At 40.9% G+C, this 24,985-nt stretch overlaps 1 protein-coding gene across 1 annotated transcript; it reads right to left on the bottom strand.

Annotated features, from left to right (window-relative positions):
• Positions 1 to 2,094: 2,094 nt before the first annotated feature.
• On the bottom strand, positions 2,095 to 11,878 carry Smp_066410 (Pyruvate dehydrogenase protein X component,mitochondrial precursor (Dihydrolipoamide dehydrogenase-binding protein of pyruvate dehydrogenase complex) (Lipoyl-containing pyruvate dehydrogenase complex component X) (E3-binding protein) (E3BP) (proX),putative). Its single transcript, XM_018789286.1, has 7 exons — positions 11,774 to 11,878; positions 11,664 to 11,741; positions 11,522 to 11,622; positions 9,969 to 10,249; positions 4,960 to 5,272; positions 3,457 to 3,686; positions 2,095 to 2,715 (listed from the first exon to the last, which is right to left on the bottom strand). The coding sequence occupies exons 1-7, from the start codon at positions 11,844 to 11,846 to the stop codon at positions 2,340 to 2,342; spliced, it is 1,452 nt and encodes a 483-aa protein (XP_018646480.1). The 5' UTR covers positions 11,847 to 11,878; the 3' UTR covers positions 2,095 to 2,339.
• Between the last annotated feature and the right edge of the window lie 13,107 nt (positions 11,879 to 24,985).

The following is a 24,985-nucleotide window of genomic DNA, read 5'->3' on the forward strand; positions in this document are numbered from 1 at the left end:
ACAATTGATGTATGCTGAGTCTACGAAACACGCATACAGGATCCTAGTGTGGTCAATCACTTGACCTCACGTTGCCAAAATGGACAGCCAACGAGATAAACCCTCTGTGTATGTGGTGACCCGATGGCTAGTTCTCGTGGACAGACGGGTGTAGGCATAGTACGAGGGCAGAACAGGTACTTCTAGAATCGATCTCTGTTAACAGTCGCTAACGTACTGTTCGGCTAAATGGCTCTGTAAGAACTTGGAAGGATAGAGACACACGTCGTCGCCTGTTGGTGGATGCAGACAACTTGGTTGAGGTCCGCGTGACTATCGTAACCAATAGTTGAAGACTCTGGGTGACATGGCTCAGAATCGATCACAGTGGCGTAGGTTTATACACTCTCTGTCTTCCCTTAAACCTTGAGATTAAGATTGCTTCATATCTGTCTTCCTGCACTATATCCTTATGTACCTTTTTTTATATACTACCACCACTAAATTAACTACTATGAATTCTGTGTTCATCTTGTCGTGCTGATAGGTGTGGCATTTTGGACCGGTGCATATATGTGGCTGGTCCTACCTTGTAGCTGACTGACTGACTTACGTTCAATTCTATCAATGTTTCGGTCACCTACACACAACCTTGCAAAATGGCTCACAAAAGTATAAATCCCTATTCGAAATCAATTTTGTAAGTATTCCTTGATTGACTTATTTGAAATAATTAAATACTTTAAGGACATTAATATAAAAACGGAAACAATTCGCTACACTTTATTTACATATATACCTCTTAGGAAAACTATTGATATTTTATGGACTATATCTCATTCAATAACCTTCCAAGAACAACTAACTTCCTTTTCCAGACATACTGATTACTAGGACAGATGATAGTTCCATCCAACATTCTGTATACCGAAAGCCGACATGGACAGGGCAATATCTTAATTTACATAGTCACAGCCCAACTCATTACAAACGTGGATTAATGAAGGGTTTATTCAATAAAATCAATCGTACTCGTACTAGGGATACTATTGAAGTAGAGACGAAGCTCTTAACTGTGATACGTCAATGACTAATGGTTATTCATTGAAGTTCATAAACCGCTGGAAGGGTTGCAATACAATTAGACCTATGACGCTTCTGGCACCCAAAAAGCAAGTTTTCTATTATGTTACCATTTAGGGGCGACTCAAATAGTCTCATGTTGAAACGGAGACTGAACTTAGCCATCAACATGACATTTTATGCAGCCCAACTTGTCATTATTGAAAAGACAAGGTCTATGTTTCACCAAAAACCCAAACAGCATGTAAGCGTTTGTTTCACATCTCATTGTGTCTATTTATTTTTATTTATTTAAACACATACATATTGGCACAAAGGGACACCAAATATATATGCGCCACAAAAATCTCATTAGATTTGCGTGAGGGCTGTGATACTGCCCAGGTGCCTAAACTGAAGCATGTGGTTTTATTAGGGGGCCACACCCAGAGCCTTTGACCTAAAGGTCTAACCCACAAGGCAGTGGAGCATCGCGAGGAGATGCAGTCCCATGGTAGCCGGTGACCAACAATTGGTTCATACGCCATTTGATTCCTCAAGATACTGGAGCCCATGTGCACCACTGGTTTAGAATCAGGGTTTTCCGACTCCCCTAGGTGGACTTTCAGTGTCCAACGACCCGGTTAAAGCGCCGGACATTCGCTTTTCGTCCTCTCACTTTCGTGAACAACACCCCTGCCACGAGAAGGCAGTGAGTAGGATTTCCCTAGCAGAGGCTATATACGCGTGGCCATGTGAGAGCATTTCGAGAGGGAGAGCGGACTCTCCCCACTCTCGGCCGTACCAGGGCATTTGGGGGCTTTGTGTCTATCAATTTACATGTATGTGCGGAAACACGTACATAGGGAGGAGCAATCGTGGTCTGCAATTAGGGGTGGGGGAACACATACGCAAATGGGTGAAGAAACAAATGAATTCCAACGGTCAAATAAAATCACAGGATAAACAGACATCTTCCTCCATTGAGAAACATTTGGTTGAGATCGGTCATAAGGTTGACACTTGTAGTGTTGTACAAAATAAATATTATTTATTCGTGAGGGTTAGCAAGTTACTTTTACCTTATAAGTTATGTATTTATCCATGATAAGACAGTACAAATAGGAATTCTAATCAATAACCAGTAAAACAAAAGTGAACAGCCAAAATTATTAGTAGCCTAGTTTTTTCAATGGGAGTTGCTTTTACAGATGTATATAACTTTCAAAATAGAATAACTGTAAGTAGAGAATAAATTAAACTAGGAGAAATAGTAAGGTACAGCACATATCAGTGAATCAAACTAAGGTTTGAATAATATCCGTATTCACTTTCGAAAGGATTAAGTTATCAAATTCATCATCTCGTTGAGAGGATGTATTATTACGCTTCAATAACAAAGAAACAGGATCACTATCGAGCAAAAGATGCGGATAGTCTCCTAACAAACTACAAACGTACTTCAAGAAAGAACATGCAGCAACTTCACTTACACATCGTGAGTCCATTGACAATGTTAGCGTTATATCGGTTGAAAAAGTTATTTCATTTTCTGTACATGATGTTGAGATACAAGCCTCTGGCAAATCAGTCCCAACAGCTAAAATAGCTACTTGAGGATGATTCACAATAGTGGTGAACTCTCGAATATCGTAGATTCCAAGATTAAAGATTCTGTTAAGAAAAGAAAGATGGATAAATTTACGAAATTTGCGTAACACTAATTCACGAAGTCGTGCATGGACTGTCTTGTATAAAATAAAGGGCTCATGAGTAGCGAACCGGATTATTCATAAAACTTATACAAATTCCGGGTTCCCCAATTTATACCAACGAAAGGCTGAATGATATATAGTGTTTTACTTTTACTATTTTTTAAAGTTGGAAATCTAAGCGATTCATGAGGTATTTAGTACTGAAATTAGTGGTGAATTTGTAATGCGAGCAAGGAAGATTTACTTTTAACTCAAATGGTCTTAGTGAATTTCAGAACTTTTGCCTAAAACTAGGAATATCTGTACCTCTTAATATTTAAGGTTGATATTAATTTCACAGTTGGTTATTCCTAATACTTTACTTTCGTGTTGCGCTAGGCCTAGGTGTTTGTAATATCTCTAATAAAGCTTTGGAAAACTAATTTAATGACTTTAGGCGAAGTTGAGTTACAACACTCAGCTCTTAATAAGTTAACCTTACCAGTAACAGTGGCCGCTGGATGATTTAGAAATTGCACTGAGTTTTAATTTAAAATAATTGGAATCTTCCAGGATTTGGATGAATTATTTCTCTCCTATCTTTATTGATGGAAATTTAATGAATTATATTAACAAACACTGCTTCGTATTTTAATGCGTATGGTTGTTGAACATTTAAGGATTATGGTTTACTAGAAAACATTTAAAAACAGACACTTACGTGAAACTCCCACCGTCAAGTTCATGTGGTTGTAATAGACCATCTCGTGCTTTCTGCACTAACTGTTGTGACAACTTCGAAATATCAGAAACGATAAGTGAGTCTGCAGAATGCAAAATTGGCGTAAGTAACCCTGATCTAGTTGTTACTGCCATACTTAAATCGACTGATCTCAGATAAATGGGAGACTCGGCTTGAGAATCATAAATGGCGTTTAAATCTGGAACAAGCTTAACAAAGGCAGAAAACGATGCGATTTCATAACTATGACCATAGGATGCTTATCATAAATAAAAAAGTGGATAGATAGCTGCAGAACTGTATCTGAATGTTGTTTACTCAACATGTTAAAGCTAGTTAAACGCTTTTTTCAAAAACTTGTAGATGGATTCAATAGGTTATCTATTTATACATCACCTAAAAACAGTAGTTTGTCGACATTGAGTATGCCTGATTACGAATTAGTAATGTAGCAAACTTTAGCGGGATCTTGTTATGCAATATAGTCCAAAAAAATAAATCTTATGCACAGCACACCTGTCTGTAGGACTCTTAACCTCACCTTCTGCCTTCAGTGGACATATAAAACATGTCACAATAAAAAAGATATAAACTAACTGATGGGTTGAAAATGAAATCGAATTATAAATAATTGCAAATCCTAAATTACTTTGCCACCTAATACTTTTTTCTTAGAAATATACTTAAAGCACTTAAGACCATATTCAATCGAATTGTAAGGAAATCTACCTTTTCTTTAAACAATTTGAAGAATTAGATAATTACCTATCTTATATTAACCAAAAGATTGCGTGATAACAGTAACAAATTCAAGTATGTCACTGAGATAAAATACCTAGTTTGATATCGTCAGATACGGTATTCACATTGGAAAAATGTTCTATTTTGAATCCTGTTAGATTTTGACTGGAACTGTCAAGGACCAGGTAATCACGGATAACTCAACGATAAAATTTCTTATCTGAATAATAAGTCTGAAAAACGAAACATAGCTCTCACTATGGTGCTATACTGGGTGATGGAAGTGAACAGCTTTGTCTTCTAGTTTGACACTGCTTTCTGGAAATACGAGTACATGATATAAAAAGTCTAAGATCTATTCAAAAGTCAATATAATCAATGAATGAAACCACATATATCTAGGTATTTCATACTGTTTGGCACCCATGAGGAAAAATCTATTTCTCTTAAATAGTCGCAGGCTTACAACACACGGGAAAAAAAAATAAGAAAGTAAGCTTATGACTAACAATTTTGTATCTAGCATTGCAGTGATGTACTTTTGCAAGGAATTGGGCCTTGTTGGTGATGTTTTCTTTTCCAGTTTAGACTTCGTGAGTAACAAATCCATGGATGTAAATTCTCATTTTAGAATATAAGGTAAGAAAAAAGTAATATAACTTACATATTCGACAGCTGGTCGGCTTTGGTTTGCGAGCCATATATTAATGTATTCGATACCAAACAGAAAAACAAACTTACCCTTAAGCCTAAAGCACAAGCTTTGACAATGAAATCGTTTATAGAAAAATTTATATCCGAATTCACTTTCAGTTCTGTTATCAATTCATTTAAACGATCTATGCGAGCAGTTGCGCGAATATATTCATGTGGGATAGACAATTTTGATTCTGACAAACGTTGGGCGAAAGAATTCCTCATATTCGATGACGTGATATCTGTGAAATTGGCTGCTGACGAGACAGTTTGTATAGCGGGGATATCATTAATTGATTTTTCTTGACTAGATACAACAGGTTTAATTTCGTTGTTAGCTATGTATGCTAAAACATCCCTAGGATGAAGATAACCAAGTAAATTGAATACACAAAACATAAAATATAACCTTATCGATGTTGAATAATTAGTTTAAGATTTCGATTTTACTATTACCAGTAACTTCAAGTATGAAAGAGTCGAATTTTTTAATTTCTTGGAAAGAAATAACCTAAAGACAGATATGAAGCAATCTTAATCTCAAGGTTTAAGGGAAGACAGAGAGTGTATAAACCTACGCCACTGTGATCGATTCTGAGCCATGTCACCCAGAGTCTTCAACTATTGGTTACGATAGTCACGCGGACCTCAACCAAGTTGTCTGCATCCACCAACAGGCGACGACGTGTGTCTCTATCCTTCCAAGTTCTTACAGAGCCATTTAGCCGAACAGTACGTTAGCGACTGTTAACAGAGATCGATTCTAGAAGTACCTGTTCTGCCCTCGTACTATGCCTACACCCGTCTGTCCACGAGAACTAGCCATCGGGTCACCACATACACAGAGGGTTTATCTCGTTGGCTGTCCATTTTGGCAACGTGAGGTCAAGTGATTGACCACACTAGGATCCTGTATGCGTGTTTCGTAGACTCAGCATACATCAATTGTACGAGATTCTAGGGTCTTAGCCAAGGAGGCCTGTTGACCAATTTGACATAGGGTACGTACGTTGAAGGCTGCAATGTGTAGTTTGGAGCGAGGTTTTAGTAGACCTGGGACAGTGATTCGCGCACTAGTTTATTTATTTATTTAAACACGTACATATTGGTACAAATGGGCACCAGATACATATGCGCCACACAAAACAGTGAGAATGGGAACAGAAAGGGGGAAGATGCGTATAAATAAAAGAAAAAAATAGGATGAAAAACATGGGTAATGATGGGGGAACTGAAATGTACAACCATAAGACTCTTTCAGTTAAGAAAGTTATAACCACTCTTTATGAAGAAAGTAAAAGGTTATAGCAGGATCGCCACTCACTTCTATTCTGAGCCATATCTGATAACGTCTCTAGCCACTGTGTTGCATTATCTCTCGGACCCCGACGAGGGAGTTGTGAAGGATCAACAGAAGCTAGTGTTGTATCCCGAATAGAATTGTTAATGGTAACTTTTGAGGACCATTTATTGACCAATGTAATATGTATATCTCCTATTGTCACTAACCTAATCATATTCGTTTCCTCTTATCATTAGCTTTATTTTGACCTTTGAACTATTATTGTACAATTCTTGATTTATCATCAGTTTATTGATTACTATTCACAGCCACATTTGGCTAAATATTGTACAAATGTTATTTTCTATTTTATGGTACGATGTCGTCTGTTTGGTTGGTATATAAACCCAGTATGTTTGTGAATAATGATTCATACCACAGAGGCTGTTATTGGTGTTTTGGACTTAACTGGCTGGGCTAGGCAGAGGCAAGACCGGTTAACGCTCTAGACTGCTCGTACGGTTTCGTGTGTCACTGTTCCAGTCGATAATTCGTTGCCCTCTGATTGCCGGTCTCATCAAGTCACACATTAACTAGACATCCACTCGGCCACAAGATATAACAGCTAGTCCTGAACAGCCTTCTTTGATACACGACATCATGTCATACACTGGCCACCTCTCCGCTTTTTCCAACCAGTCCCAGTGTCTACAAATAATGCACGACGTGGAATTCTCTGGAACGACAATCGTAGAACATGTCCAAGCCACCGAAGTCGGTGTTTCAAGATGGTGACATCAATTGAATTATCGTCTCTGCGCCCGAACACACGATGCCGAACCTCTGCATTACTAACATGGTGTTGCCACTGGATGTCAGCAATCCTTCGGAGACAAAGATGATCGAACACAGAGTCGTCTAACATCCTCAACTCGGAGGCCAGATTTCACAAGCATAGAGCAGAACTGCTCTCACCGACACGTTGTAGATCCGACCTTTTACAGCCAGACTAACATCACGAAGGCGCCAAAGATGGCCCAGATTGGCATAAGCCGCTCTGGCTTTCATTATACGTGCATCGATCTCATCACTCACGCCACCACCTGCACTTATGCACCTACCTAGATACACGAACCTCTCAACTACTTCAATCTGCTCACCATCCAGGGTGAGTACAGGATCAGAATCTTGCCAGTCTTGTAGGAGTTCTTTGCACTTGGAGGGTGCAAAGCACATATCCTACCTGCGGAAACTAATTGCCAACTGATTAAGTGCGCATTGCATGGCTTGGGCATTATCGCACAGTAAGACAATATCATCCGCATACTCAAGGTCGAGAAGTCGTTCTCCAGGCAACAGATCCACACCGCCATTACTTACATCCATCAGAGCTGTTTCCAGAATGTCATCGATGGCAAAGTTGAAGAGGAAAGGTGAGATTGAACAACCCTGTCTAACCCCACTGCTTGAATGGAACAATGGAGAGGTGTTTGTATGTAGGGCCTTTAAGATGTTGATAAACTTCAGGAACACCCTTCTTCAATAGGCAATCTCAGAGAACAGTCCTGTCCAACGAATCGAGGGAAGCCCTGATATCAAGAAACACTACGATTGTTGGCCTGTGATAAGTATGACGGTGTCCTAACATTTGACGGAGGGTGAAGATATGATCAATGCATCGTCGACCAGAACAAAAACCAGCCTGCTCCTCGCGAGTCAATCTTTCTCGGGTTTTAAACAACCTACGAAGAATGACACAAGCCAATAGTTTGGACGCAATCGGAAGTAGACTTATCCCCCGATAGTTGTTACAGGAACGACGTGAACCCTTTTTAAAGATAGGGACTATCGACTCATTCCATGATGTTGGAACACTTTCTTCCTCCCAAACCTTTGTAAACAGCACAGTCAATTCCTTAGTCAGAAAGTCACCACCATCTTTAAAAAGAGCCGGAGGTAAGTCATCTGGGCCCGGTAATTTGTAGCGTTTCAAGAGTTGGAGTTCTTTGCGGACTTTCGCCTCGTTTGGTGGATCAGTCGTCACCGGCCATGGGGGCAGGACAATCTGGTCGATGTCGCCGGAGCAGCAGGCCAGTTGAACTGCCCTTCAAAAAATTCCACCCCTCGTCCAAGACGTCGACAGATGTTAGTGATTAGCATTCCGTCATCCTCACAGATTGTTTCGCTCACACCAGACTTCTTGCTGCCAGTGGCTCAGATGAGTTGGAAGAGCTTCCGGCAGTTACCAGGTGCAGCTGCTGCTTCCATCTCATAAGCACGCTCCGACCAACAGGCTTCTCGGTCCCTACGCAAGCTTTGCCCAATTTCGTAGCGTAAAAGCCTTCGTTCGTGGTCAAACTTCTGGTCACCCGGAGTAGACCGACGGGCTTCGATCAGTTGTAAGGAGCCAGAAGAAACCCAGTGCTCATAAGCGGGACGTTTCGCGAAGCCGCAAGCGACTTTTCTCGCCATTTTCATGGCGTCATGCAGCTGCAACCAATGCTCATCTATACTTTTCGGTGGGATGGTAGCTAGCCTAGAAGCTAGCTCGGTTCGATACTTACTTGCAACAGAAGTTGCAGCCAGTTTAGTAACATCAATCCGTTGGTGGCGGTCAATTCTTCGGCCACTGAAAAGTAAGGTAAGATTGGCGCAGACCAGGGTATGATCAGACTCCAGATAGGTACCCCAAAAGGAGCGGCAGTCTTGAACACAACCACGCCAGTGGTAGCTAACCGCGATGTGATTAATCTGAGTCCAGGCTTGAGATGCACAGGAGCGTGAATAAAACTGTCAGTAGAAATCATCATTTCATTTGTTTGTGTGAGGGCTGTGATACTGCCCAGGTGCCTAAACTGAAGCATGTGGTTTTATTAGGGGGCCACACCCAGAGCCTTTGACCTAAAGGTCTAACCCACAAGGCAGTGGAGCATCGCGAGGAGATGCAGTCCCATGGTAGCCGGTGACCAACAATTGGTTCATACGCCATTTGATTCCTCAAGATACTGGAGCCCATGTGCACCACTGGTTTAGAATCAGGGTTTTCCGACTCCCCTAGGTGGACTTTCAGTGTCCAACGACCCGGTTAAAGCGCCGGACATTCGCTTTTCGTCCTCTCACTTTCGTGAACAACACCCCTGCCACGAGAAGGCAGTGAGTAGGATTTCCCTAGCAGAGGCTTTATACGCGTGGCCATGTGAGAGCATTTCGAGAGGGAGAGCGGACTCTCCCCACTCTAGGCCGTACCAGGGCATTTGGGGGTTTAAAGGGAATGAATAAAAAGATAATTAAAAAGCTATATGCCTCAGATATTCCATGTTACCGACCAAGAAGTTACAACCCCCAGTCCTTGTGCACAGTCGACAATCTGATATGCCAATCCGATATCTAGCTATATAAGTTGATAAAAAAATTTCAGACATTTAATAACTAATGGAACCTTTGACCAACTGGTTGTAAGCCAAATACTTCAGTCAATATGCTACGAACCAAAATCGTCAATTTGATGACTCAGGAATAAGGTCATTTGTAATTGCAGACTACCAGTATATGTTATGAATAACCAAATAGAAATATGATATATTAACACAACTATAAATCCTCTTACAACCCCCGTGCTATATTTAGGGCCCTAAGAACGAGAGTTTAGTAAGTGAAGAGCAGTAGTTTAGTGGTTGGCCACTTGTTTGCAGGCTCAAAAACCTGCCACATTCTTCCGTTTAAGAAATACTGAATAAGTAATTGTGGGTTTCGCGAAACCAGTTCAACTTACCCTTTAAGCAATTGACCATGTGGCCCTGTAGAAATTATTTGAGATCCATCGATATCGTGTGACTGTAACAGAAGACGAACCGCAGGTCCCATGGAACAAAGACGGTATGACTGTGGTTCTTGAATGGTGCGATTTATTCCTGACTGCTTTGGAATACTGTCCGCTGTAGATGGCTGGGATAGTGATGCGGCAGAAGCAGCCACCTCTTGCCAATGCTCGTCTGGAGTGGCTAACACAGCAATCAAACTACCGACTTTGATATTTGATGAGCCGGTGGGTGCCTATAAGGCATTAAATTGTGGGGTGACATTTTTAATTACAGAGAATCAAGTGGTCAATAGAACATTTTGTACGAGCGTAAGGTTTCACCCAATTAATCAAAACATAGTGAACTTATCAGAATTGTATTTGAATGTTAGGATTACTATATGTTCCTCAACCTGGATATTCGAAACAATAAATACATCACCTATTTTCTTCAAAGGATGAGGTTAGTACATTTACTATTTAAAGTAGAAAACGTTTGACAAGATGAAGACATCAGGAAATTTTATTTACAACGGAAGGGGTAGACAGAAAAAATACTAGTTGGATCAACTATGCAATGTAATAGATACGATAAAACGTTTTTGGAAACAAAGAAGCTCTTCACTATGTATCTTGTGAGGGTTTAAATAAAAATGTATTATTGCTCAGCAGGATGGATGTATGTCTTTCATGTGAAAAATTCTGGTAGATATACACTTAACCGCAACGCCTTCGAAGTATCGGATGCGTACTGGTGTCGACACCAACTCCGAGATTAGTCATGTGGATAAGTAAAATGACAAAAAAAACCTGAGCAACTGAGATTGCAAATGACCTACTACTCAACAAGACTCAGACGGAATCCCAGTTGTTTTGCTCTACCATTAAAGTAGTAATCCCCAAACGCGATTAACACTCCTATATTTTAAGAGGATCTGGTAGGATAACTTACGGAAATACTAGTTTTATACTTGTATCAACATACAACTTGCAAGCAAGGGCTTCCTGGTCAAATGACGTTCACTATCTTGCATTTCTTTACCTTGCGACTGAGAAGATTCTAATTTAAACAGACTGAACAAAACAATCTTATGAGAATCAAACTCTGTGTAGTATGGCAAGCAAAGGAGAAATGGCGGATAGTAGAGTGGTTTCATCAACCATGTGGACAATTGGGTTACCATAGAGATATTACTCTCCCTTGGGAAAAACATTGTAAAATGTAAATGTAAAACGACTTTCAGGAGAGATCTTGTAAATTGGACTTGATTTTCGCTTTGTTTGGTGGTTGGACATTACTACGAAATCGCTTAGCATGAAAAATTACCAGCTGAATGAAACTCAGGGAAAATCTAACATTAAGTTTGAAAGTACATATCACAAAAAAATGGACGTTTAGTCTACACAAGAAGTCTGAGATATAAAACTGGAACTGTCCAGAGATAAACAAGTAGAACTGTGATCAACGGAACACCGTGAATGAAAAAAGTTAGTGTGCAAATAACGAATAATGCAAAACAACACACCAATATTTTGGCAAGTACACCTTCCTCGTCTGACTCAAATGCAATAACCGCTTTGTCCGTCTGAACTTCACAGAGGACATCTCCAGCAGCTACATCCTCTCCTTGTCAAAATAGTTTATATTGCTAAAGAACTATTAAGTACCTTCATTCTTAACCCAGTTGACGATTGAGCCCTCAGACATGGTTGGGGACAAAGATGGCATTTTGATATGAACAGGGACTAAACCTATGAGACTTAGAAATCGATCTTACATTGTATTTTTCTTGAAGTATGGACGAAATGTCGCAAACATTGTAATCTTAAGAGACATAAGCGGGCGGACATCACCTTTCGTTTTCAGCGCGGTTTCATTGTCCGATATTTTTGGGGGGCTTGTTTAAAGCAACCGATTAATTTGTGCTCGCTTCTTCATCTCCTGGTACTACCCCAAGTCCTTGGTAATATCTAATGAGTGGCAGTCAGGACTCTCAACTGTAATAGCACTAATCAGTTTGGTATTTATTTTTGGTTTGTGCATCATGTAATCTAACAGTGGTCCTTTGTGGAGTCCTAGGATGTGTTCTGATTTAGACTTCTGTGTAGTTTGTGTGTCTCGTATGGTGACTAATTTACCGTGAAAAAGAATGTGTCAAGTTGAACTATTACCTTTATACTGCCTACGTTTAAGTTTGATTTAATCCAATTTAGTCAGACTACATATGTACTGAAGATACGACTAGTCTTGTAGTTTTGGCAACTAGCAACCAGTAACACCTATATTCGAAGCGTTCCCCAACCAGTTAAAATCAGAAGTCAGATGCGAAGAGATCGGAAAGATATATTTGATACGTTATCAATATATCGAGAAGCGTTTACTCTAATCTGGCTAGTGAACGTAGGAGCTGTGTCCCACGCTGGGTCGTAACGTGATCTGGTACGGATGCATGACCGAAAGCCTTCAGTTAAACAAGTCCACTTAAAACAGTGTGGTCAGCATCCAATGGCCGACACTTTATGAGCTATTGATTTTGAGGATTATTTAAAGCTGAAGATCACTCCACCCTCTAGTGAGGTAGTGATGACGCTAAGACGTGATCAGCCAGAAGTTTAAACCCAACGAGTTTGTCGTTGGTAAACACTCTTCTGATAGCTTGCTATGTTTAGCAGCGTCTGGTCGTCTTTCCTTACACTAAGGGACCATGAAGTACAACATATTAATAAGGAAATAAAGTACAATGAAAATTTCGGTTCCTTGAGAAACTTCATCGTTCTTTTCCAGCCGTCCTGGAAAAGAATAAAAGTAGAACGCGTGAGTGCATTTCGAATTTCACGTACTTGCGTAAGGACACAAGGTGAGCGTAAAAGCGATTAGAAAAAAAATTGGTTTTCTTTTGTGTTTTTTTATATAAAAAATATATACGCTCATAAGCGAAAAAATCGTCTTTTTTGAAATAAATATATAAAAATGAGCATATTAAAAATTCTTTTTTTATGATAAATAATGCAAAGGGAATTCGAGATAAAGTTTGTGTCCAACGTGCAATAGTCGTTTGGATGTTCTGGAAATCTTACTCTTCTTCCAGAACGCGTTGTCTTAAGTTTATTTTTCGACGTTGACGAAGTAACAACATGCGTGTTTTCTGTCGGATGAGGTACTACAAGTGTAGGAGCCATGTCGTTCGAATGTACCGAGGGAAAATCGACGTAGCTAGGGTTTCCTTCTAAGTACGGTGCTTTGAGGCGATCGATACTGATGCTATCGTTCGTGCCGTTCTTATCGATTACATAGTACTTAGGTTCACGTTGGAGAACTTTGAAGGGTCCTTCGTATGCTGATTCCAGAGGTCGTCGATGTGAGTCTCGACGAACGAAGACATGTGTACTATATCGTAGGTCAGGTGGAACGAAAACATCAGTTGATTGTAGTGGAGTGTATGCAGGTTTAACTGAACGCATTGCGTTTGTAAGCCTGCTCGTTTAAGAGTTTAGATCCATGTTCAATGAAGAAGCCGAATGATCCAAGAATTCTCCTGGAAGTCGGAGTGTCGTTCCCTAAACCAGTTGAGATGCAGTGTATCCAATGTCAGCCTTCACTGCATTGTGGATACCTAGTAAGACTAGTGGAAGAGAGTCTGTCCACTGTGAAACGTTTGTAGCCGATAGTGAAGCTTTTAGTTGTCGATGAAAACGTTCTACCAACCCATATGCTTGTGGGTGGTAGGCGGTCGTTCGGAAACGAGTGATACCTAATAGTGTGGTCAGACAACGGAAAAGTCCAGATTCGAACTGGCGTCCGCAGTCTGTAGTGGTGGTTGAAGGGCAGTCGAAATTTGCTACCCATCGTTCGACAAAAGCGCGAGCCACTGTTTCAGCAGTAATGTCCTTAATAGGTACTACTTCTAGCCATCGAGTGAAACGGTGTACGCAGGTTAAGAGATATGAGTATCCATTTGAATCTGGTAAGGGTCCTACCAAATCCAGATGCACATGGTCGAAATGAACATCAAGGGTTTTGAAAGAGCCTAAGGGACATGTGTTGTATCTACTGACCTTAGATTACTGGCAGCTTACACTGGAGCGTGCCCACTCCCCCACGTCTTTATTCATACCGGGCCAGTAAAACCGTTCGGCTCTGAGCTTGATGGATGCACGAACACCTGGATGAGAGAGATTGTGCAACGTATTGAAGACGATGCGTCGATAATGTTTTGGCACGATTGGACGATCCTAACCTGTAGATGTGTCACATAGTAAGGTTTCCTTACCTGTTCTCATCTGCTTAATACGCAGTTTAAGAGTTTTCGGTGATAACTCGTGCTGATGATCAGTGAGTACTTGTCTGAAGATGAACTTAAAGAGAAGGTAAGAGGTTTATGATCGGTAAAAAAGTGCGAATTCTCTTCCTTCGATGGAATGTTGAAAATGTCGTACAGCACAATACTTATCTAGGAGTTCCCTACCGAAAGTGCTGTACCTAGACTCCGCGTCTAGCAACCGTCTGGAGAAAAACCCTAAAGGTTGCCATGAGTTGTTAACCCATTGTTGTAAGACTCCCACGATTACTGAGTCGGATGCGTCTACGGCGATACTAATGGGCGCTTGAGTGTGCTGATGAGCAAGAAGGGTTGCCTTAGCGATATGTTCCTTAACTGTGGAGAATACTTTGCGCGCAGTGTCATCCAGATTAATGGATTTCGCATTTTCACGGAATTGGTCGGTTAGCGTTTTCGTAAGGGATGCTCATTTTGGTAAGAACCGTCTATAAAAACTTACAAGACCCATGAAATGTGCACAATCGCTAAATCGTTGTTGGTTCTGGGCAATCCATAATGGCCACCACTTTGCTTCTAAGAGGTCGGATGCCTTGGGCATCAATAGTGTGTTCTAGAGAGTCTGAGAAGTTGGTTCCTATTAGGCATTTCGAGCGGTGTCGTCTAGACTAATTGATTTTGCATTTCCACGAAGTTGGTCGGTTAACGGCTTCATAAGAGATGCGCATTTATGTATGAACCGTCTGTAGAAACTTACAAGGCCGTTGAAAGTTCGCAACTGCTTAATGGTGGTCGGTTCTGGGTAATCCAGAATGGCCACCACTTTGCCTTGAGTATCAATGGTGTGTCCTGAGAAGTCTAAAGAGTTTGTTCCGATTTGGCATCTCTGAATGTTGATAGTAATGCCATGTCTTTGGAGTCGTTCGAAAACAATGACAGAGAAAACTTCGACGCTTGTCGATTTCGTAATTTCTAAAATTCGATCGGCAGATGCAGCGAGTTCGTCTACGGCGTTGTTTCGAAACGAGACGAGCACTGCTTGCACCTGTTTACGGATTTCAGACAGGAAGAGTTGTTTAAATAGGCCATCGTCGAACGTTCGTTGACCTATGACTTCTCTCATCCTTAACAACATGTCCGTCGTGGAACCATGTTGCAGGTCGATATTGTTAAGTAGTTTATCCAACCGTTGTCAATCGGTTAGATCTCCGCGTTTTAGGATCGACCGTTTGAGAGTTTCGTAAGGTTCCGGAACATCACTAGTAAACATACTAGGTGTTAGGTACCTGTTAAGTTCGCGCGGTAATGCCTTAACGACCGCGAGGAATTGCGAGCGTGAGTCCGTGATTCCATGCCCGCAAAAGTCAGCTTATGCGTAGAAGAACCAGGCTTCGATATTGTCAGGCCACAAGGGGGTTAATTGAATCGAGGGTGGGGGAATAGATTTTAACTTAAATACCTAAGATTTCTGTTCCGTCATAGTATTATTAGAACGAAAAATATATGATTAAAATATATTCGAAAAAGGAAGGGTATGTCACAATATATATAAATCAAATAAAGAATAACAATGAATAATGATATCCGAAAAAGGAACAGACTCACAGTTTTTTGGCTTGGTGTACCAGATCACGTCAGGTTCACCACTGAATATACGACTAGTCTTGTAGTTTTTGCAACTAGCAACCAGTAACACCTTCTATATTCGAAGCGTTCCCCAACCAGTTAAAATCAGAAGTCAGATGCGAAGAGATCGGAAAGATATATTTGATACGTTATCAATATATCGAGAAGCGTTTACTCTAATCTGGCTAGTGAACGTAGGAGCTGTGTCCCACGCTGGGTCGTAACGTGATCTGGTACGGATGCATGACCGAAAGCCTTCAGTTAAACAAGTCCACTTAAAACAGTGTGGTCAGCATCAAATGCCGAACACTTAATGAGCTATTGATTTTGGGGATTTATTAACAGCTATAGTACAACCACAGTTTGAGATAATTATTTCTAAATAGGTTAATTTTTGGTTTCTTGAATTTCAGGGCAACAAATTCGGAAATTTATACGCCGGATAATCGTGGGTTAACCAACCTTCACATTAAGCCGTTATCGACCGAAACCACCCAGCTACTACTCTTCACAATAGAACTAGTAAACCTAGATACCTTGTTCAGAAATGACATCTACCCCCCCTGCAAATGGTTAAAGCTCTTCTGTCCAACCACCTATACCCCTATTCTTTTTCGTAGATACACAAATATAAGAATATGTTGCGACATTTATTATTACACCTTGCTTTCAGGCATATACTTAGGTTTAAGTTTGACACCACTAGTTACAGCTGATTTTGGTTCGGCGTACCGCTTTTAACGGTCAGTAGGACGTATTGTTGTTCTGCAATGAAGTCGGGTGGATAGAACTTATTCGAAATAGGTTTTTTTGGCGGTAGCTTGTCGACACTAATCTCTGTTCAGGGAGGTGCCGCACCCTTAGAGTGTTTACAGCATGTAGATATCCCTAGACAAACTTCATGTACATATATCTGGATTCCTGAGTTTGCTCAAGTGTTTGTTGAATATATGATGCGTAGTCACAGTTCAAAGTGTAGCGACAATAAGAAACAATTAGATATGCAGTCTATTTCAGCATCAAATTATTATTTGTAAGTAGTCAATCAAACAGGTTATTATATCTAGCTGTAATACAAAAGCTCGAGGACTTCTTGATATAATCTTTAGTGGCATCGTCTATCATTACCAGCTCCATAAATGAGCTCAGCCAGACTATCTAGATCATATAAAGATAAATGAGATACTGATCTGAAGACCCATATTCTTCAAATTTAACTCACTAATTTCTGGTAAACAACGTCAATTTAGATGATACAAACTAGCATACCTAATATGCAGTTAGTTTAGCTGTATTTAAAAAAATGCTACGTAATTGAGTGACTGAGTGAAAGTGAATAGTTTTTTCAACTAATTTTAGGTATCCGCTGGTGAAAACAGAATAATTAGGTCCTTTCGCTACAATACGCGTAAACAGTTAACTGCAAAGTAGTTCGACCATACTGAATTTAATCTTAAGAAGTAATACCAGAATTGGTAAACTATTCTTGGAAACATCTGTTTCAAAAACAGCAAATCAATTAACATCTTTCACGTGTTACTATTGAGCCACTTAATACAGTACGTCGGTTTGTCTACGTAAAAGAAATTAGAAAGGTCAGTAGTGAAGCATATGTTGCAAAGGAACCTAAAACTAGACATATTGGTATTTAACACAGTGATATTACATTTTAGGAGGTACCAAACAAAATACACTCCAACATGGCATAATATAAAACCCACCAAAATTGCTAAATTTTTATGACAACCACGATCTTTGATAGGTGTATAATTAAGTTTGATGGATACTATATTGTGAGTTGGGAATTGTGGCAAAAAGTCTACTTCCTAACTCTTTCACTAAATAAACACATGATACACTCTTACAGAAGTTTTCGTTTCTGTGTAAGTTGGTCCTTACTTAAGAACATGTGTGCTGTTGACTGTACTATTGAGCCGTTGTTTAAAATTCTTCACATTATGCAAACTGAAGTGGTTAAAACTTACTTTATATTTTTCGTGATGATTCCATGCCACATACTGCAGACAATATGGTTGAACTGAAAATAATATTCGTTGTTGATATAAATAAACTGATAACAGACGTAATAAGATATGGATTTATTAACTGTAATCGCTTTACATACTTAAAAATTTTGTGATTGTCCTTCTATATAGCTCAACAATCTGGTTTTTGGCTTCTGTGTATAGTATGTTGACAAACTTAAAGACAGATCAGAGCATGTAAAGGAATGCAAGATAATGAATCTATGATCTATTACAAATATTTTTATCCCATTCTCCACGCTTTTGATCGATTGGATGTTATTTATAGCTTATTTAACTACATATGTGAATAATTGGGTAGCTGAAAGAGATTCTATAACAAACTGAATATCACTATCAAAAGAATGTGAAAATTGTTAGAAATGCACCTTTGTATGGGCCACAGAAGAACCTAGTATCTTTGTGCTCTCAATGCTAGATACTCATTCATATTACCAACTTGAGTCTGTTACCCCTTGTGGAGGAGCATAGGCCGCACACCAGTGTACTCTATCTAACCCGGTCCTGGGAAATCCATCCCAGTTCTTTCCAGTTAACATTCATTCTTTTCATACCTGCTTCTATTTACCGGTGTAGTGTGTTCTTTGGCCTTCGGGGACTCAAATTCAAACCTTATGAAGAGCGCCTCCAATCACTTAACTTTTGCCCGTTAGAGTACAGGCGTCTTAGAGGTGACCTTCTTATGACTTACAGTATCCTTAATACTTCTGGTCATCCCCTTAAACATCTTCTTAAGCTTAGTCATCACACCAACCTAAGAGGTAACACCCAGAAACTGGAGACCCAACATAGCAGGACAGACTGTAGACACAATTTCTACTCCGTAAGAGTTGTCAAATGCTGGAATTCGCTGCCGACTGAGCTAGTCCAAGAGACCTCCCAGGAGTCCTTTAAGAGGAAACTTGACTTATTCTTAAGGACCTGCTTCTATTCACCGGTGTAGTGTGTTCTTTGGCCTTCCAGTTTTCCGCTTTCCTTCACTAATACAAGTTAGCACTTGCCTCGTGCTGCGGATTCGTGATTTCCGTAGTGTATGTTCGGACCACCTCAAACGTCTTTTCCTAATTTCCTCCTCAGCTGGAAGCTGGTTTGTCCTCTCTCATGAAACGCTGTTACTGATAGTATCCGGACAGTGAATATTGAGTATTTTGCGTAAACAATTGTCTATAGATACTTGTACTTTCCTGCTGATGGGTTTAGTATTTCTCCACGTTTCAGCTCCGTACAGTAGGACTAACTGTCTTGACGTTCGTATTGAATATTCTCATTTCGATATTGGTTGCCAGTCGTTTTGGGTTCCATATACCCTTCAATTGTACGAATGCAGTCCTTGCCTCGTCGATCCTCGCCTCTACATATGCATCAGATCCTCCCTGTTCATCAGTGACGCTTATCAGGTACGTGAAAGACCCTACATCTTCCAAAGTTTCCCCACCAAGTGTGACTGGCTTGGCGTCCTATGTGTTGTATTTCAAATGGTTCAAATGGTTGAGGACGGAATAGAAGAAGCTTTCGATTAACGTGCTTCCGTGTCTAGTAGCAGTGGGCCACCAATACCTCCAGGCAAAAACCTAGGTATGTTAACGATAGTAGAGGAAAAAATGAATTTGGTAAATCATAATAATGTTATCCTTAGTCCTTGAGAATAGGTCAAGTTTCCTCTTAAAGGACTCCTGGGAGGTCTCTTGGACTAGCTCAGTCGGCAGCGAATTCCAGCACTTGACAACTCTAACAGAGTAGAAGTTGAGTCTGCAGTCTGTTCTGCTATGTAGGGTCTCCAGTTTCTGGGTGTTACCTCTTAGGTTGGTGTGATGACTAAGCTTAAGAAGATGTTTAAGGGGATGACCAGAAGTATTAAGGATACTGTAAGTCATAAGAAGGTCACCTCTAAGACGCCTGTACTCTAACGGGCAAAAGTTAAGTGATTGGAGGCGCTCTTCATAAGGTTTGAATTTGAGTCCCCGAACTGATTTCGTGGCTCGACGTTATATACGTTCCAGAGTGTCCTTATCCTTTTGGAGGGAGGGAGGAAATACTATGTTTCCGTACTCAAAATGGGGACGAATAAAACTGTTGAAGATTATATGGAAGGTTTTACCGTCAAACTGGCCAAAAATGCGCTTCAATGTTACCAGTGCAAGGTTTGCTTAAGAAGCGTTTTTGTCACAGTTCGCGTACGATTTCAGGTCATAGGGTACCAACACTCCTAAAACTTTTTCGACTTGGGAAACTTCTAGAGGGGAGTTACCTAAGTTATAACTATAGTCTGCAACATGTCTCAGATGGACTACTTTGCACTTTGAAGTGTTGAAGGTAAGTCCGTTGTCGTCTGCCCAACTTTGAAGTCGGGTCAGATCCTCCTGAAGAACTAGTATATCATTATGATTACGTATCTCTCCCCAAAGTTTCACATCATCAGCAAAAAGCAATAAGTCAGATGAAACTTGTTGAGGAAGATCGTTAATGTAAATCAAGAAGAGAAGAGGTCCTAGTATTGAGCCCTGGGGGACTCCACTAGGACATTTCATAGCCTGAGAGAGAGTGAAGTTAACCCTGACCTTGAAATGTCGGTTTTCTAGATATGAAGTGAGCCAGTCAATCAAAGGGGGTTAGATACCCAAGCGTATAAGCTTATTGATAAGACATACGTGGTTGACCCTATCAAAAGCTTTTGAGAAATCCAGGTAAATGACGTTAACCTTCCCCTTGCGATCAAGGATGGTTGTCCATCTATCCACCGCAGTCAGCAGGTTGGTCATACAAGAATGACCCTTTCTGAAACCATGCTGTTGATGTGAGAAGAACTTTAAGGATGATAAGTATTCTTGCATACCGTCGTATATTAGAGATTCCATAGTTTTAGAAGGTATGGAGAGAAGGGCCACTGGTCTGTAGCTTGAGGGTTTACTGCGTCGATCCCCTTTGAAAATTGGTGTGATGTGAGCCAGCTTCCAAATTTCCGGCAGTTTTCTTAAGATTATCGAGTGTGTAAACATCAAGCCAAGTGGTGAAGCTGCTTCCCTCAATACAGCAGAATGAACCATATCCGGACCGGGAGAAGTGTCTTTTCTTATGTGCTGCAGTTTACGGAGCACCAGGTCAGCACTCAGGTCCACTTCGGAAGGTCCTGTACAGGTGCAGGTGAAGCTTTCGTTAGTATAGTTGATAGGGATCGGCTGGAATGTCTGAGAGTATTGTTCAGCCAAAAGGTTAGCGGCATCACCGTCGTTACTGGTCGGGCCATTAGGACCTAGCAGTTGGGAAACTCCAGTTTTGGCTTGTCGAAGAGAAGCTGCGTAACTGAATAAGCTTTTCGGATCGGAGACGAATTTATCGATAAGCTTGGTATGGTACTGAAGCCTGTCTTCTCTTATTGCCTTTGAACGTCTGTTCCTTATGTGTTTCTATTGCCTGTGTGCGTCGTTATTATCGGTTCGTTTATATTCGGCCCAACAGTGCCTTTTGCGGCTTAGCAAACGACGAGTGCGGTTCTTGATGATTGGAGGTTGTTTGTAGCTTTTTGGGACCATTTTAGAAACTGAATGCTCAGTAGCACATAAGATCGTGTGCAGCAAAAAATCCCAATGAGCATCCACTCCAAGTTGAGGGTTAACATCCCAATCCACCTTTTGTAGATAGTCGTGTAAAGCTAACATATTCAACCGTTTGAAATTCCAGCGCCTGTTGCTAGTGGGATATCTTAGCTCCGTTTTGATGACAAATCTGAAGGATAGGGCGGCGTGATCACTTTTCCCCAGGGAAGCCAGGATTGAGAGGTCGTCAACTAGGAATTCTTCATTTGTGAATACCCACTTTAAGCGCGACGACGTCTGACTGTTTCTCCAAAGAGTTGTCGACTTCACATTTTCGAATAATCCCAGGTCACTGATGAGGTTGAAGAACAGAGCTTTAGTAGAGTTCCACGAAGTTGATTCTAGGAAGATTGAAGTCCCCTAGAATCAGGATTTGAGAGAATCCAAGACGCGTAGAGCGAGTTAATCCTTCCAGCAGACGATTGTCATACTCGATGTCGGCAGCGGGCTTCCTGTAGATGACCCCAACTAGATACCTCGAGGTGGTAGACAATCTTACTGAGCACCATACTGACTCATCAAGATTGAGAAACTCTTGGTTGTGAAGTTGGTGCGCCTCCAGGCATGACCGTTTGTATAATGCTACCCCGCCCCCCATTCCAATTTTCCTGTCGTTGCGAAATAAAGACATTCCAGGTACTGCTAGCTCCTGGTCCGTAAACTGAGACGTTATCCAAGTTTCGGATATTCCTATCAGATGGGCATCATTAGCGTTGCTAAGTTCACGTAGCTCATCCATTTTGTTCGGCAAACTCGCGGCGTTCATGTATAAGCAGTTTATGCTTTCAATTTGGAACGCGTGAGCTTCTTCCTGTATGTCTATATGAGCCGTGCGTGAGTGGTAGGTAGCCTACCTATACAATGTTTACCGAGTTGGTAGTCCCTGTCCTTCACACGTTTTTTTCTATGGTCGAGACAGTCCATGAGTGGAATTGTCATCTCCAGATTTCGTTTGTGCTTGATCCTGCTGTCGTGGGACCTATCCGGATGCATATGGATGCCAGTTGGCAACCGACGTCTGTTAGCACGAAATGCTTCCAGAGTTGCAGCCACCATGTGGGAGGAGGGGAAGGTTATCTTCAATAGCCGGGGTCTAGAGTCACCGTTTCTCTTGGCTAGTCGCATCACCCGTTGGGTCAATATGTTTTTGAGTTCTAAGGAATGCTTAATGAATTTCCATCCCCGAATATCAGAGTTTGCTTGAGTTGGGTCCATATTTTCCGGTACACCTTGCACAATGATATTTCTTCCACGGAAAAACGCCTCGCGATATTCCTTAGGGATGTTCCGGATGAGATTTCGTTCAGAATACGGTATGTCGGGCAGTATTCTTACGTTCCCATCAGATTTCAGTAAGTGACTCGCTAGCAGGACGTCCTCTACGTCGGAGGCATTCTTAAGTGTTACACGAAGCAGCCTCGGGTGGTTTTGGTGGTTAGAGTCCTTCCCCCGAGTGAGCCGTGTGACCGTCAAAGGCTCTATTCCAGGGAGTTTAAGCCTCTTGTTCAATTCTCCCCAGAGCATCCTATCATTTTTGTCCTGCCTACTGAGAGGAAGGTCGGGGTTGTCAATAAGGTTCATGATTATGACAGAGTCATCACGAACCGTAATTGATTTCCCAGGTTTTCCAGGGCGTCTAGGTTTGGTACCTTGTTGTTTGGATGTCGAAGCACGATTCGATTCCTGGGCTCAGTGATGACCGGGCGGACAGTCTTAGGGGTAGACTGTGCGGCTATGTCACCAGTTGATTTCCGCACGGTACTTGGGATGTTCAGCTTCGGCGGGGACGCTTGGGCCTTTTTACTCCTGTCAACGTGTGTCCAACCACCCATAGGGTTTTTGGGAACCACTGTCTCATTCAAGGACTCTTCCCTAGGGGACCCAAGTTTACTGAGGGAGTCGATCACCGTCGATGTTAAGATGGTGCTGAGTTTCAGCATGTCATCACTCGTGCTTTTACCTGCACCATCGATAGCCGACCTATCAATATCCTTTTTCTTATTTGCCCTGTGAGTTCCAGTTTTGTTACCCGTCATGGTACTGTCATTTACCAAATTCTTAGACAACCTGTCTCTCAGACCTGTTAGTAAAGTAATGATGGTACCCAGCATAACTACGGTATCGGTGTTGCACGTAACACATACCCACCTACGATCAGACTTGCTGAGTCTGCTGCCGTTAGATCTGCACACGCTTCGTGGAACCAACCTTTGCAGTTGTCACATTGCATGCCAGATGTAACAGCGAAACGGCAACAAGGTCTTTCGCATGAATTTTTCATGGCTAATGATTGAGACTGTCTTAAAAATACAAGTAGTAAATATAGGACCGTTAAAAAAACACACAGTACACAAAAACTAGCAAAAGTGGATAAAAACGGTTAACGATAAGCTAAAAGCTAGCCTTTACGTGAAAACTATAAAAAAACCTATGGTGAGCTGAGGCAAAACCACAGTTAACTATTAAGTTGAGTGAAACACAAAAAAAGAAGTAATCTACCGAACGTATAGCTCAGAATAGATTCTTTAGATCGGAAATGGTACTTTTGTTGCGTAAGAACACAGCAAAAGTTTGATAAATGTAAATCACGTTAGGACTAAACTTCCCGTTCGAAAGGTGCGCGTGACGCAGACGCTGCTGCTACATTGGTTGTCTTCACCTGTATTTGTTCATGTGTATGGGCTAGGTCATCTGCGAAATGCAAATCGTCTAATTGATTCTGAGATATTCATTGTGTAGTCATTCATTTGGGTCATGACAAAACCAAGTATATTTGACCATATATACAAAGTCATTGTCTGGATAGACAGATGTTTGGTTTAATATCCTTGCAATATAGTTTTATATACCAGATATTTCCATTTCGGGGAAAAGGCCGTCAATTTTAGGAAAGCTACAATAGGACATTTCATGAAAATATAACTGAAAATTCCAAATTTTCAAGTTCTTTTGGGGAAATCTCTGAGATGTTTGAGAAGACTATGGGTTTTTTCTAATATGGCCCCTAAGTTTCAAGTTACTTCGGGGAAATTCATTGAATTTCACTTATAAAACACCGAAATTTCTTATTATTTGTGAAAAACCCCACATTTTCCCCAACTTTTGGAGTTAATGATACGGATCACACTGTGAACTACCCGCAGATTTCGCTGTATATAAACGTCTTTCTATCTTATATGCAGTTTAACTCACAGATATCACTTCCAATGACATTACATGATTATTCGCCATATCTGCATGTCTTCTGTCGCACACCTTTATTTAAGGAGTGGATTATGTAGATTACACAAGCATTCCGCACGCAACTAAGTAAACGATTCTTAGGAGACAATTTAATATAAACGCGCAGCCACGGCTTATTCATGTTATCGAAGTAGTTCTATGTTGTCAATACTTTTAATAACAAACACTATTTACAAGCATCGCCAAAGGTAAAAGTCCGATATTTT

The sequence above is a fragment of the Schistosoma mansoni genome, assembly GCF_000237925.1.
Source record: "Schistosoma mansoni, WGS project CABG00000000 data, supercontig 0136, strain Puerto Rico, whole genome shotgun sequence".
Classification (NCBI taxonomy): Eukaryota; Metazoa; Platyhelminthes; class Trematoda; order Strigeidida; family Schistosomatidae; genus Schistosoma; species Schistosoma mansoni.